The sequence below is a fragment of the Lepidochelys olivacea genome, assembly GCF_965140295.1.
Source record: "Lepidochelys olivacea isolate rLepOli2 genome assembly, chromosome: 1".
Classification (NCBI taxonomy): Eukaryota; Metazoa; Chordata; order Testudines; family Cheloniidae; genus Lepidochelys; species Lepidochelys olivacea.
Window position 1 is genome coordinate 168,494,365 of NC_140411.1, and position 15,884 is coordinate 168,510,248.

At 40.1% G+C, this 15,884-nt stretch overlaps 1 protein-coding gene across 7 annotated transcripts in view; it reads left to right on the plus strand.

The window, feature by feature from the left end:
- The window catches only part of TIAM1 (TIAM Rac1 associated GEF 1), a 276,930-nt gene extending 261,254 nt beyond the window's left edge, over positions 1–15,676 (plus strand). For 5 of the 7 annotated variants that reach the window (XM_084620561.1, XM_084620563.1, XM_084620562.1 and 2 more), the window contains 9 exons: positions 299–407; positions 2,249–2,428; positions 2,557–2,675; positions 4,279–4,387; positions 6,222–6,280; positions 9,576–9,678; positions 10,472–10,559; positions 11,470–11,642; positions 13,472–15,676. In XM_084620561.1, the coding sequence (XP_084476687.1) occupies positions 299–407; positions 2,249–2,428; positions 2,557–2,675; positions 4,279–4,387; positions 6,222–6,280; positions 9,576–9,678; positions 10,472–10,559; positions 11,470–11,642; positions 13,472–13,956 (1,425 nt within the window). In that variant the 3' untranslated portion in view covers positions 13,957–15,676. The remainder of the gene's footprint in view (positions 1–298; positions 408–2,248; positions 2,429–2,556; positions 2,676–4,278; positions 4,388–6,221; positions 6,281–9,575; positions 9,679–10,471; positions 10,560–11,469; positions 11,643–13,471) is intronic. The other 2 variants (XM_084620566.1, XM_084620567.1) reach the window with 2 other exon arrangements.
- Positions 15,677–15,884: the final 208 nt, after the last annotated feature.

A 15,884-nucleotide genomic window follows, 5' to 3' on the forward strand; every position in this document is an offset into this window, starting at 1 on the left:
GTCTCTTATTCAAGAATCTCTGACCTATTCTATTCTATTCTTCCCTGGCTACCTGCTGAGGAATTCCCCCTCACCTAATCTTCTGATCCGTTTCTATTACTGACTGTTCCTAGACAGGATGAGAACCTAGTGTAGAGGGTCAGGAACATTGTAATCACGTGTAATAGCCATAAAACATGGCACAGAAGATCTTATTCTTTCTAAGTGGTCTGATTTCAATAGTTTTGTCAAAAGGAAAACTAATGTGTTTTATGCACCTTTTTTATTTATTTATGTATTTATTTTTTTATAATCCTAGAAAGTGTTGTTTTCCTTGGGTGGATCCTTTCTTTACTATGCTGACCGTTTCAAGCTGTACAGTGCCTTCTGTGCCAGCCACACTAAAGTTCCAAAAGTATTAGTAAAAGGTGAGATCTGCATGCGTTATATGTATTTTTTCCGAACACTCTTTTGATGTGGAAAAGTGCCATTGCAGGATGGAGCAAGTGTTTGGGTCGTGTGTGTGTGTGTGTGTGTGTTGGAGAAGGCAGGTTGAATAAGTGTGCCTTTGCACTTGGAGTGATGCTTGTGATACCCACAGGAACTAAGGGCTATGTACCACAGAAGTCCGGCTAATGGCCTATGTTAAAACCCAAAGAAACTTGGCTGGGAGCCTTCAGGAAGGGAGTGGAGGACAAGGAAAATCTTCCTGTTGCTTCCTCTGCTGTCACTATTCTAATCTGGGTCAGCCTGTGTGGCCCTTTTTCCTCCCTTTCCATGAGGTGCTGCAGAAGATCTCCAGCTCCATACCACGCTGAAGATCTGCTGGGCCCAAAATGTCTGTGGAGCTTCAATGTGGCTGCCCAGCGGGAGTGACTTGAAAGTAACCTTGAAAGTGTTAATCTATTAGTGGATTCAGTAAAGCTTCATATAATTATATTTTTATCTTGGATGGTAGGTAGACTAGCAGTTCCAGTTGCAGGAACAGCATAATTAGAAAAAATATGCTCTTATTTTTCAAGGAACACTTGATGGCAGATAAATAAGCCAGAAGACTTCTGGTGTGTGTGTGGTTTTGGTTTTTGTTTTTTTTTTAAATTGTAAACTCTATTTACCATGCAGACAGATGCTGGCAATCCCCCTGAATACATGAATAAATTATTTGCTGCCAGCCACTTTTTATGTTCTCTCCTGGCAGCATGTAGGTTGACCTTATTAAGGACACAGGCTGGGTATCTTTGGCTGGTGGCCTTTTAAAATCCTTGTATCTTTTGAATTGTAGACTCAGATTTGGAGCAAACAGGTCTCCAAATCTGAATCTTTAAAAGTCTGGTAGAATGTATAGGAATGGCAGCATTTTCATATGACGTTTTGGGTGGTCTGATGACCTTCTGATTGCAGTGGCAGTGCCTTTTTTATTTTAAATTGTAATAACTTTATTGTATTGGTAGAATGGTCTACTAAATGCCCCATTTCTCGTGGAAACAGTTATTCTTATGAAGGGAATACTTGCTGTACAGCATACTCACATTTTTATAGTATCTATTCTTGGACAATCTCTCGGGTTGGGAGCAGTAGAAAAATAATCCATTCTCTATTATGGGCAGAGTAACGGAGGCATGGCACAGTAAGTTATCTAGTCTGTCTAAAATGTATTGCAGGTATAAAGTACATTAGTTCCACAGGTGTATTTTGTTCTCCCTCCTTACAAATATTTTTGATGTTTGTGCTGCACTTCTAAGTCTGGAAAGTAACAACAGAATGCCATTAAAGATGCACGTAATATTCACAAGGCCTGACATACCTCTGCCACTACTGCTGTGAATTCTTATAAATAACAGTGACCCTTTTTGATTAAACTAGTGGGAGGGAGAAGGTTTGGTGGGCTTCATACCACTCTATGGTACTAGAAATCATGTTAGAGGATGGTTAAATAAAAGATGTTTATCTTGGTATGATGTTCAATCATGAGTAACTTCTCTATGTCATAAAGAGAAAAGGAGTCCTTGTGGCACCTTAGAGACTAACCAATTTATTTGAGCATGAGCTTTCGTGAGCTACAGCCCGATGCATGGGATGCTAACTATGGCATGTGATACTAACTAAAAACCTGAACTGTATAAAACATGGTATTGTATAGTTGATCAAAATGTGTATTTCTCCACAAACCACACTTATTCTAGGCAAATGAATTTCACCCTCTAAAAAGTTACTTCATAATGGCAGATGTTTGGGCTAATTAAAAACCATTTTTAATTTTAACTTCTAGCTAAGACAGACACTGCTTTTAAGGCATTTTTGGATGCTCAGAATCCTAGACAGCAACACTCCTCAACACTGGAGTCTTACCTTATCAAACCTATCCAGCGGATACTAAAGTATCCTCTTCTGCTGAGGGAACTCTTTGCTCTGACTGATGCAGACAGTGAAGAACACTATCACCTTGATGGTAAGGTGCTGAACTATGGAACAGTGTTTACCTGCTAAACTGAGGGGGGCGGGGCAAGTTTCTTTCCCCTCACTCCTTCCCTGAAGCAACTACGTAACTAGTTATTTTCCACTTGCTTTTTCCTCTAGTGGCCATAAAAACAATGAACAAAGTTGCCAGCCATATTAATGAAATGCAAAAAATACATGAAGAGTATGGTGCAGTGTTTGATCAGCTCATAGCAGAACAGACTGTGGAAAAAAAAGAGGTAAGGATTTTATTCTTTGCTTTCTTTATTACAAGCCTGTTGTTCAGGAGTCTCTTTCTTCTGGTATGAATTACAGCATATTGTTACAGCTGCCATTACAAATTCCTTTTTCTGCATTGTGTCTGGCAGGACACGCTAAAAGTTCTTCTTAAAGGTATGGTATAGTCTTGGAGACCAGTACATCGAAAAAATGCTTCAGCAGTGACTGGTGATTTTTGGATGCCCATCTCAAGACTCCTTAAAGGGGCATGATTTCCAGAAAGTGCTGAATGCTTACCCTGTGAAAATTAAGGCACATTTCAAATTGGGTGTCCCAAAATCGCTAGTTACTATTGAAAATGTAGACCACTTCTTTTGAACTCTTTCAAGGTGGAACCTAACTATGGAAGGTTGGTGGGACTAAGGTATGAGATGGGGATTCAACAAAGCAGAGGAGAAGGGAGACTACAGCAGCAGCCTGGGGGAATGGTGAGGAGAGTCTTGATGAGAAAGTGGGGCTGGGATGGGAGGGGTGAGCTTCAGCTGCAACTTGGAGGTAGTGGAGGTCAAGCAGGAGAGGCAGTTGTGCTCATGGAGGAGGGTAGTCCTGGAGGTAGCAGCACTGTGAAGGCTGCAGGTGCAAGCAGGGTTGGACAATTGGTGTTGAGAATAGCAAGAGGTATGTGGAGACCAGAGTTGGGTCTGGTAGGCAGGAGTGAGTGGAAATGCTATACACCTGGACTGAGGAGCAGTCTTGTGTGCTAAACTTACTGACATTTAAGCACAAGTGAGGCTGGGTTATCCTTGGGCCTAGAGGTCCCACCAGTTCAGGGCAGGGGGACGGTGTGGAGAAGCAGGCACTGCTGTTACCCATGTTATACCCTGTTCTGTGGCTAAATGGAGGACTTAAATTTCCAGAGATGTCAACTTAGCACTTCTCACAAGTGCTGAATTCTCAATTTGTGTGTTTACGGGGAAAAGGTGGAAAACTGCTTCTAGATGTGGGAAAGGGTGAGTGTTAATGAAACTGACTTGTTGCTTCTGGAGATCAAAGTGAAAAATCTAGTTGTCTTGACTACTTTATTGTATATCTGCCCACAAAGATTAGCACCGTTACTCGTGTTTACTCAGGAAATACATAGGACTTGCAGGTTCTAGTCATATTCCTTGGCAGAGCTGTGTACAGGAGGCTAAGTTGTGTACGAGAAGCACTGTGGCTGGCTTCAGCTAGTAGAAATGTTCAATTCTTTTACGTTTAATGTGCTCAAACAATATAAAGAGGAACTGAAACAGGGAGAGAGAGACAAACACTGTAAGAGTTCAGAGAGATTTTTGGCTTCTTCCTTGTGAAATTAAACCTTCCTACGGATTTTGAATGGCTGTACTTTCAACACTAGGCTGTACCTAACTTATGCACAAAAATTAGGGATTTGATTGCATGTCTGATCAGTTAGCATTTGGCACAGTTAGCATTTTGCACATAATTGCAACTGCTTAGTCCTGACGGAAAATCTTGCTCCAAAAATTTTCTGCTTTTTAGGGTAAAATTCATCTAAATCTACTAAAGCACTTAAAACCCTTTACACTGGTGCTTTTTGTATTTTCATGTGTTTATGGTTGGCAGGTTGCAGACCTTTCCATGGGAGACTTACTTTTGCATAATACAGTGATCTGGCTTAACCCTCCTGCATCACTGGGGAAATGGAAGAAGGAACCTGAGTTAGCAGCATTTGGTATGTACTCTGGTGATTATTTCAAACACAAATAGGATGGCAGATTTTTACTTGAGCAGAGACACTAAGACCTGTGACAAATGTACATAGAGAATGACCGTTACCTAACAGTGTTCCTGCTACATCATCTAAACTTGAAAATTAAACGCACAACGATTTGCCCCTGAATTTAAAGGGCCAAATTCTGCTCTGTTAGTGATGTAAATCTGGAGAAATTCAATTCAAGCAACTACTGTAACTGAGTAGAATGTGGCCCAAAGTCCATAAGAAGTGAGTAGCTAAAACCTCACTCTACGCGTTAGCAACCCTCCTCCCCTTGATTTATTAGTATTTGTATTTCAATAGCCTAATTCATGCCACTTCACTTCCTTGCTTTTAGTTACACCTAGGACAGTGATACTCAGACTGAGGCTCTGGCAGCGTTAAGTGGCTCTGTAATGTGGCTCTTTGCAGCACATATTAAAACTCTGATTTAATTATGGATCAGGATGCTTTTACTATGTTGTTAACCAATTGTAGACTATTTGGTCAGTCATGTTGCTGCGAGAATAATAAACAATGAATTCACACTATTATGGCTTTTTTGGGTGATACTGATTGCTAATTTGGCTCCTGAACCACTGAGGTCTCAGTATCAATGATCTAGGGTTGTTTGGTCGTTGGCTTTTTTGCGTGGTTTTTGTTTTAACTCCCCCATGTAGCCAAGCGGCTGTCTGGATCTAGCAATTTGCTGATAGCACTTGGAAAGCCAGTGGCTGCTAATTATTCAATATTACCATTGTAAATAAAAACCCTTCAGCTACCCACTGAGGATGTCCCAACACCAGCATGACAAAGGTACCACTTTCGTTCCTGCAGTTGTCACTGGTGAAGAGCTACCCAAGCTCTTTGTCTTTCTATTGTGTATAGACTGGTCCTGTGGTCAGGAAAATGACAGAATATGCCTCCACGATGAAAGTGATTGACGTCAGCTCAATGATTTGGGGGATGTGTATTCATTTTCAGTTATTGTGCAAAGAGTTTTTAAATCATCTTTATAAAACCTCAAGATCCAAATATTTTAATTCTAAAACGAAGGTTGTCTCTCTGGTCCACTGTGGAAATTACAATTTCATTCCTTCACCTGATTCTTTAAACCCAAATTCCAACATACTTTCCCATAACATGTGCATGTAACATTCCAGCTATAACTGTGTATTGACTCCTATTTATAGGCCACTGTCACAGACATCAGTAGTCCAAATAGGCCACTAATCTGTTAAATGTAGTGTCAGCCCTCTGACTCCCGCATGCAACTAGGCAGGGACTATCTCTTTTTGTTTGGGGTTTTTTTGTTCCGTTTTTGAATGTGCCTAGCTCAATGGGGTCCTGATCCATGATTGGGGGCTCCTAGGTGCTACTGCAGTCCTAATAATACACAAACCACTCAGTGGGCTTAGCCAGATGGGTTTAAAAGACACAACAAAATATCTTATTTTAGATGGAATCCTGTAATTTGCTAACATATTGTGTATGAATAATAATTTAAAGAACAGTTAACTTACGAATTCTGTAACATCAAAGCCACCTGAGAAATTAACTGTTGTGTAAATTCTTCTGGTGGTGGTGGGGCGAGAGGGGGGGAATAATACAGGAAGATTGAGTCTTTATAATTATCCTCTTGTTCTTTCCCCTCCTGGCCCCTGATTGAAACAAAGACTTACCAGGAATGTTTGTGATCTTGTCATGATTAATGGTGTGTGTTTGACTTCTGCGTGTGCTTGGGCTTTGCAGGAGGCAAGGGTACAGGGACCATTACTGACTGTGTGGTTTTTTGTTTTTAATCTTTCTCTAGTGTTCAAAACTGCTGTTGTCCTTGTATATAAAGATGGTTCCAAACAGAAGAAGAAACTTGTAAGTTTTGTTGCTACTTTGACTACATATTTGGGGATCCAAAATGAGCAAGGCCAAGACTTTCAAATTATATTTAGCCACTGTTTAATGGTTTACATGTACAAATATTGATTAGCTAATCTTTTTATGTGGTTGTGCAAGTAGGTTATAAAGATTTTACAAGCAGGTAGTCACCAGTCAGGAAGTTGCATGTTTAACCTTTCTCCCTTTGCAAATAGGGATTTGACCCGTGTCAGTGCGAAATGGAGTCAATTTTATGAATTTGTTGAGGTGCCAGTTAGATTTTAAAGCTGCAATCAAACAACTAGCTTTGCCAATTTGATAAGCCAATATTGGGATAGAATTTAATTAGGATAACCCGTTCTTATTGAGTCCAGGGAGGGAGCACTAGTTTACTACCTTTTTAACAGTAGGTTCTCTTCAGAACAGCACTTACCTTGGACAGAATTTCTCAAATCAGGACATTTGATGTTCTTGCCTTTATAAACTTGTTGACTGGTTACCAAGAACCACAGACGTATGTATCAGCAGTTCATCAATCCAGAGTAGATTCAACTAATACTCGGGGGCATGTACTGAACACAAAATACACATGCAATCAATTGTCATAGAACAGTATTGAGGTCAAGCAGTTATACCAGAAAACAAACAGTACAAATATCCAAAGTGGTTTTTTTAATTGCATTCACTTATAATCCTCCATTGTCCGTTCTTTATCTCTAATACACTTGAAGTAGTTCCCCAAGGAACAGAGTTGCATTTTGCCTTAAGATAATCTTAGAAATATGGTCCCTGCTGTTTTTAATGTTTGATATGAAATGGACTAGTTTAAGCAATTATTTCTAGCATTTTAAAGGCATAGTTTAAAACACTCTCTAGGCCAAAGTACTTGTCCTAAACCAGGGGTCTCAAACTCAGATGACCACGAGGGCCCCATGAGGACTAGTGCATTGGCCCGAGGGTTGCCTCACTGACACCCCTTTGCCCCCACTCCACCCCTTCCATGAGGCCCCTTCCTTGCCCCCATTCCAACCCCTTCCCCAATAGTTACATTAAAACAATTTTATCTTCAAAATGAACAAAACTTCTGGAAACCATTATCCTTATGAAGGGAATACTTGCTGTGCAGCATAATCCAAGAATAACTATTCTAGAAATGTGAATGGTCTTTTTTTGGGATGGGAGCAGTAAAAATCATCAATTCTATAACTAATCTAGATAGGTTTATAACCTGCTGCACCATGCAGCTATCTCGTATGTTTAAAATACTTTGCAAATACAGTGTACGTGTATAACTTACATAGTGCCATAGGTGTATTTGGTTCTGCCTCCTGACTGGTTTTTTTAATGTTTGTGCTGCACGTTAATAAAAGTAACAACAACAAAATGCCATTATTGCCTTATTAAAGTGTCCATAATAGTGACAAGGCCAGACATGCCTATGACACTAGTGCTGTGAAAGCTTATAAATATGCAGTGTGATCCTTTTTGATTAAATGTGGGGGGAGGTGGGCATCATACAGCTCTAAAATAGCAATGGCCCTGGTAATGTGTGAGAGGGTGCTTAAATAAAAGATGTTTATGGGGTATGATTGTAGTTGGATATCTGATGCTCATTCATGAGTAACTTCTCTATGGCATGATACTAACTAAAAACTCGAAGTGCATAAACATGGTACTGTATACTTGTCTCAGTGTTCATAGCTAAAGGCGGAGAGAGAAATTCCATCCCTGTGTCATTGAGACTCTTGCGTAGTAAGGACTGACAATAGTTCTCGTTTAAACATCGCATTTCTCATTCTTGGAGTGATAAGATTCTTTAGCTAACATCTCTAAAATATGGATTGTTGGCTGCCTACTCTGCACAGAGGCAGGGTGACCAGTGTGCATCTTGTAGCCCAGTTCTGTATCCTTGCTAGGATAGAGTGTTTCCTTGATTAAAGGGCAGAGGGAGCTTTGTGACTAATGTATTCAAGGCACATTTGACCTCTCTAAACTTTACCCCTTCTGAAATCATGCACCATACAATATCTTTCTTCTGTGTGGCCTTCATCAGTCACTGTAATGGCTAGTGAATGTAAAACATGGTCTTCAATTCTGGACTTTGGTTTGTGCACACATCACCACCACCGAGTAAATGTTGGTTGTAGGTACAGAGACCTCAATCTAGCTAAACGTTCAAATGTCTCTTATTTGGAATCAGTGGGATTGCATATGCATAACTTTAAGCACTCAGGCCATAGTGCAGTGTTTTTGGTCCAGTAGCATTGGTTACTAATGCTGATTCCCAACTGTAGACACAATAGTGTAGACACAATGTTGGTGTGAGGCTTTTTTTGAGTGTACAGGAATTTTTGGAAGGAGGATAGAGTGGACAGGTCTATTTTGTGCACAATGATCATCTTTGACTTGTACAACGTGCTGTTCCTTGACTCATGGATAGCAATTAAGCAAACTACCTACAGGTAGTGTTACCTGATGATATTTGAACCCAAAACTATGGGTTCAAATATCCTCAACTTTTTTTAGATGGTTTTAGGAAATAAATTAATGGGGGACACAACACCTCTGATAAATGATAGGTACACGAGAGTGCTTTTATTTAAAATGTTTTGTTCGAGTCTAAAGCACACATTTAAAAGAGCAATAGCCTGGGTAACTATATCTGGGGTAGTCTAAAGTTTGAGATGGTGTTAAGTGGCCAGCCTTCCTTTTGGCCACTGGGGAATTGGATGTCAGTTGGTTAGCTTGGCAAAAAAATTTTCATTGCACATTTTGACTAATTTTTGTAGAGGTTGCTTAAAACAAAGCCCACAATTTATAGTAACTCCCAAAGGGCTAACAATTTTTTAGCCTTAGCAAAAAACATATAACTTATTTGCAAAGTAACTTCTAGCAAGAAACTTATGGTCATAGACACCCACATCCAAGGTTAGCTATTTATATTTTTTTATGAATTTATTTTTTATTAACATGGCAGCTGTTTTGTTTGCTTAGGCAAACGTCAAATTATTCCTGACTACGTGGTGGTCTTGCTTTCAGGTGATGGTGGGCTGAGTACACAAAATGGCTGTGGTTATGTCTAGTCCAGCTCTCTTGTAACATTAGTGCTAAGTGCTTTTTTGAGGTGTTGAGAACTGATCATTGTGGCATAATGACAGTTTGTCTATACTTCCTTCCTGTGACCTAATGTTCATGAAACTTCTTCACAGGCATTTCTGTGGTTCCCATCACCAAAAAATACCAGGCCTCTGAATTCCTAGTGTAAACTTTCCTGATTTATTTTTTGATCCAGGGAGGCTCACACAGGGCTTCAATTTACGAAGACTGGGACCCATTCCGTTTTCGTCACATGATTCCCTTAGAAGCTCTGCAGGTTCGCGCACTGGCAAGTGCAGGTAATGTTGAAATGTATTCAGAAGTCTGTTAAAGTGCCCATCTCATTTCTTACTAGCCAACAAGTGCTCTTTATGGGAGTTGGGGTGTGTGTGATGGTTTATATAACCAATAAATAAATACAAAAAACACTGACCTTTTGTTTCTCTCCTCTTCTGCCTTCTAGGGGTTGTAAGAAGAGAGAAAGTAAAAGCTGTACTTGAAAATTGTGGGAAAACTCTCCAAGAAAAGAGTTTTGGTTTTCAAAATTAGAATTTTTTTTGTGGAAAATACTTTGTTTCAAATAACACAAACACTCACTCTGGCCAAAGTCCATGTAACCACTTTGCTGTTGCTACCAGAGAAAATCCTTAGGGCTCGGTGTATGTGCTTCGGGGGGGGGGTCTGTTTAGCTCAATAAAGCCTGTGTGGAAGTCGATGCAGCTGCAGAACCACATAGGCTGTGAAGATGATAGATAAGTTCAGAGTTAACAAAACTAGGTGTATAATAGTTGTTTCAGGAATTTTAAAAATCTTTAAATTGTGGAGGGTTGTGAAAAGTCTTTGACCTTTAATGGTTTAATTTTTATTGTCAGGTATGTAACTCTGTGTGACCAAGTGTAGGAGTCATAACCAAGTGTCCGTCTGCTAGGATTTGTGATCAACCTGTGTTCTGGGATACCTTTTAAATTTAATAAAACTGTTTCTCATGGTTAGAGAGTACTTCTCAATTCTAGTTGAAATTACAACACTATGTGACCCCATATATAATTAAGTAGTCTAACGTGGTGCAAAATGTTCTCCATATCTCTCTAGATGCAGAGACCAATTCTGTGTGTGAGATTGTTCATGTTAAATCTGAGTCCGAAGGCAGACCAGAGAGAACATTCCACCTCTGCTGTAGGTGAGCGTGCTTCCATGTGTTCTGTTCTAGCTGGATTTCTAGATGCTAGTCGTTCTTAAAAGAAAGACAGGCCACATGATGATAGCACAGGAGGCTTACAACTTTTTCTAGCTCTACCAGCGAAGGATTCTCATTAAAGAGAATAAAGCCATATTTAACCAATACTGAAGCTTTACAGGAATATTAATTTTTTTTCCCTTTGCAAATTTGCTCCCAGCGATTGAATTCTGTATGGAAATTTGTTTTTAATGCTGCATGCACTGTAATTGAGCATTTGTCAGAATGCCAGGCAGCTGCTGAAGTGTCCAGTTTGGTCAATGCTTTCCATGCTGGCAAGGCACGACTCCCACTGTTAAGGGGCTTAGTACAAATTACGATGCCATGTTAAAATATTATCTGTAATAAGGGCTAACCCTCACTTCAGAATTTTGTTTACCATTTTTAGTTGTTGTTTTTTTTTTTTTGAACTGGTAGAAGTCCCTGCTGAGCTGATATTAAAAATAGTTCAACCTGTTGTCTAGATGAGATGCGTGATTTCTTCTCAGTCTGTCCAATGCAAGCACACAAAATGTGAGATTACATTAGCTACCATAGGTTTGCCAAATAAGTGAGTAGCCGGCATCAGAGAAAAAGGAAGAAGAGAGAGGTAGATAGTACTTCCATAATGCAGAATGCTTGTTTCCTTGGACATGGGTTTAAACTTGCACAGATTTAAGAATGCAAGATGTACATTATAAACTTTGATTTGAAAACTTTATACTAGAATGAGAGGGAAAGACAGGCAGAGCAATTCACATTTTCTTTCTGTACTGGTGTTGATTTATCTTGCTCTGTCACATACTTGCAGGAATTATGTATCTCCTGTGAGCTTGTGCCCTAACTTTTTTTTGTTTGTTTTTCCTGTTTTCAGTTCCCCAGACCACAGAAAGGATTTTCTGAAGGCTGTGCACTCCATTCTACGTGATAAGCACAGAAGGCAGCTTCTTAAAACTGAAAGTCTGCCCTCATCCCAACAATATGTTCCTTTTGGAGGGAAAAGACTGTGTGCTCTAAAAGGTGCAAGGCCAGCAATGAACAGGGCAGGTACTGTAGGGATGCAGACTTTCAAGATCCCACTGACCCCAGCACTACTGTAGGTCACATCAGAGTTGTAATATTTATTACCCATAGATGAGGGTTAGTGTTGCATCTGACCTGCCTTCACATCCATATGAGAGCCTTAACAAGTACCACTCTTCACTCAAGGTTCAACATCTGAGCAATGATCCTTCTGGTATAGGAGACCCAAATGGGACTCCTATCAGTTTCAATCAACTGTATGTTTTAATCTGCCAATTGGGTTGCAGTTGAATAAAGCTTTGTAGCAAAAATATGTACAGGATTTCTAGAGATGACCAGTAGTGGCTTAAAACAAAACCAGCTCCCAAAGTGTCTTTAGCTCATCTCAAATCTTCAGCGGGGTTTGAAATGACTTCTGCTTCATGTGTTCCCCATTTCTCCTTTTTCACCTCTATTGGGAGTGGGCATTTGTTTGTCCTCATCAGATCTCAGAGGTGCATTTGATTAGTCAGTCTTAAAATGTGGACTTCATTTTCAGTTGACTTCTGGCAAAACACAAACTGCTTTTCCCTGTGATTTTTTTTTTTTTAAGAGTTTGGCAAACACTAATCGAAGGAGGGAAGAAACTTGCTTCTAAATATACTTTTCCTGCTCATTAGATCCAGTAATCCAGATAACCAGGCTTTTTGTTCCTCCTCTATAACAAGCAAGCCACACCAATAACATTCACAGTGTGGCTTCTCACAGAGGCTAGGGAAGGATTTCACACATTTTAAGATACCTTTTGTGCTGCCTTTGAATCTAATTTGTACCACAGTGCTTTAATCATCCCATGAGGCTCCATATGCTTGAAACGTCAATCTTCTTTTAGGTGGATTTGTCTAGTCATTCACATGGTGGATGCGTGGGGGTAACCCCCCTGTGCCCCTTCTCCCAGGCCTAGCTGGGCCCTTACTTGTAAATTTTTTTAACCCTAAATGCTCAGCTGATTTACTTGTGTTTTCAGACTCAGGATAATGATACTTTTTCCAAAGATGAATGCATTTAATAGATGTGTACTGAAGGTGCCGTCAGTGAGGGGACAAACGACAATCTCTGAATCTCAGCAGCCTACAGTGGAGATATTGTGTGCACATAACACTGAAGTTTCTGCAGATCCTTAATCAGGAGAATTCATCCTTTGCTTTGTCTGACAAGCCTCGTATAAAGATATTTCAACATGGAAGATGCCAGAATGCTATCTGAACCAGTCACAAAACTAGCAGACAGGTCTGATGCTGAAGATGGAACTTCTGAAAGCAAGACTGTTATCCTAGAAAATAGCCCAGCAACAATGGAGCACTTGCACCTACGTAACGAGTAGGCAGCAACTCCGGTGTCGCCCAGCTCCATCTCACTGCTTGGAACGATTCTACATCGTTCCTATGGAGGCACCACAATATTTCCTGGTCAGTTTTGGGACAAGCTGGGTTATTGCAGTCTGTTAGCCCCGGGGCACAGCTGGTGAGAAGCTTAGCTCTACTCATGCTTTCTCATGCTGGCTGCCTGCCACCCACTGAGGAGGAACAGTAATTGTGGCCCATTATCTCAATTTGTGGATCTAAGAAGCAGAAACTTTTTACAGCTGGCAAAAAAAAAAACAAAAAAAAAAAACCCCACCTCTTTCCATGAGAAACTAAGTAAAGCATAACTTATGCATGCATATTGATAGGGAGGAGTAGGTCATGCTGGGAAATTCTGATAGCTGGTGCCAAGGGATGTTAGGAGAGGGCAGTTGAAAGACTAGTTTTTTAGAGAGACATTTTCACCTTGTGTAAAGCATGTGGGATTTTATCTTTTGTGTGTGTGTGCAGTGTCCGCCCCAAGCAAGTCTCTTGGGAGGAGGAGGCGGCGGCTGGCCCGAAACAGGTTTACCATTGACTCGGATGCTGTCTTCGAAAGCAGCCCTGAAAAAGAGTCCCAGCAGTCCACAGCCAGTGGGGACACTGACCGCTGGGTAGAGGAACAGTTTGACCTTGCTCAGTACGAGGAGCAGGAGGACATCAAAGAAACTGACATCCTCAGCGATGATGATGAGTACTGTGAGTCTACGAAAGGTATCACGATTGACAGAGAACTTCAGGAGCAGTTGCAGGCTGCTTCCATCACAAGCAGCCAGTCCCATCTGGCAGAGAGAGCACGGCATGCAATGAGCACGCATGCTGCCAGACTGACTCAGTTGAAAAAGCAAGCTGCACTGTCTGGGATCAATGGCGGGGTGGAAAGTAATAGTGAAGAAGTCATCTGGGTTAGGCGTGAAGACTTTGTACCTAGCAGAAAACTGAACACTGAGCTCTAAACCTGTCACTTTCTCATTAGCTGGCATGTGTAGATCTACCCCGCTCCCTCCCCCCAATAAATGCTGTGGAGCATGATCCCTTAGCTTGCACACACAGTTTTGGCAGCTGAATTGCTCTGAAGCTGTGCAGACACATTTTAGGAACTTTACAAGGGGGGACGGGGAGTGTAAAATTTGAAATAAGTTGGAGTCCTATCTGTATATTACTAAGGGCTTTTAAAATTTTATTTATTCTAAAATGGGATACATAATATCACTGGAGAATAAGTTACTGTTGGCATCTTGCATATGTGCAACTTAAGTGATAGCACAATGAACAAAGAGGCTTTTGTATCTGTGAAATGTCAATCGGAGGCTCATCTCCTTAATGAGGAAACTGCCTTTCTAATCTGTACAGCTGCAGTGTTCTTAATCTTTTCCCTCTTAAGACTATACATGTATTTTAGGAGTGTGTGAGGAAAGGTTTGGGATTTATGTTGTGCTGCGTTCTCTTGGTGTGTCTGGTCTAACTTATTTTCAGTGCTGGAAGCTCTAGCTTTACGTAAAATTTGATAAAGTTGCCAAACTCTTGAAAGAGATCCAAATTTAACACTTGACTTTTTTTTGTACTTTTTATCTGAGATGCAGAGGCACAAATGGATAAGAATGTTAGTGTTGCTTAGGATATGAGGCTAGCCTTTTTGCAGAGGGTGCAGTAGGCTAGTTTTTATATATTAAAATATCAACTGGAAAGCCCTGCTTAGGGATAACTGGAATTCAGTTACGTTACAAATAATGTGACTGAATTACAAAGAGGGCTAAATTAATCCATGACTTCAGTGGAGTCCTATCAGGGATGAATTTGGTCCATTATGACTGACAACTTTTGGGTGGGGGTGAAAATTTATGGCCAAAAAACTGACCTCATCCAACTCTTAGTGCGGATGAAACTAGTGTATATATAAATTCCTTTGTAAAGGCTTTTTCCACTGCAATACACTATGAACAAAGTTCTAAATAAGAAAACCTCTCAAACCTTTTTATTTAAGTATCTAAAACAGGGTAAAAAATCTAGAGTTTTTTAAGTAGACTTCCAAATATAAAAGAGAAAATATAGCACTTTTAATTTTTTTAGATTTATATAGCTTTCCCATTTTCACTTTCCACATACAAAAGAGGAAGATAACAAAATTTTCTTGGTATCTATTGATGTTTGACACATTAGTGGATACTTTGAAACCTGGCATTTTATATATAGCTTTAGGACTATATTTTATAAGATCAGCTGTGACTATATTTTGAAACAACAAATTGTTCCCCAGAAACATCAACTGTCTTGTGTCCCAGCCTGCATTTGCCCCCTCTTCCCGTCCCAAAAGCTGATACAAGAAAACTTTCAAAAGACTGTCTTCTGATTTTTCTTTTCCTAAAAGCTTTAGAAAGATTTCTATACTCTTTTATCATCACTTCATTGTTCTATATCATCTAAAGTCCATTGTGTCCCAATTTAGTAGAAAAGCAGAGGTTTTAGCTGTCCTACTGGAATACAGTCAGTTGTGAAAGACTGGAAAGTCTGGTGCTTGGGAGGGTGCCATTGTTCTTGTACATAATGTCATGACATGTCTCTGTCAAAGGTTCTTGTATATTTCTTTTATAAGCTGAAAGAAGGTCTATTTTTATGTTTTTAGGTCTATGAATGGAACGTTGTAAATGCCTGTCAAACAATAAAATACTGAAAACACCTGAACAGTGTGGTGGTGGTGATGATGGGTGGGGTGTGACTGCACCAAGCACATCCCTTTCACTTCTGCCTTGATCAAAAAGAGCAAGCTGTAACCAAAACCCAATAAATGGATTTTAGCTGTTAAGGACGGCTTAATACTACTCCGGCAACCTGTAATGGTTTGGCTTGGCAATCAAAATTATTTTAACAAATTTTATTTAAATTT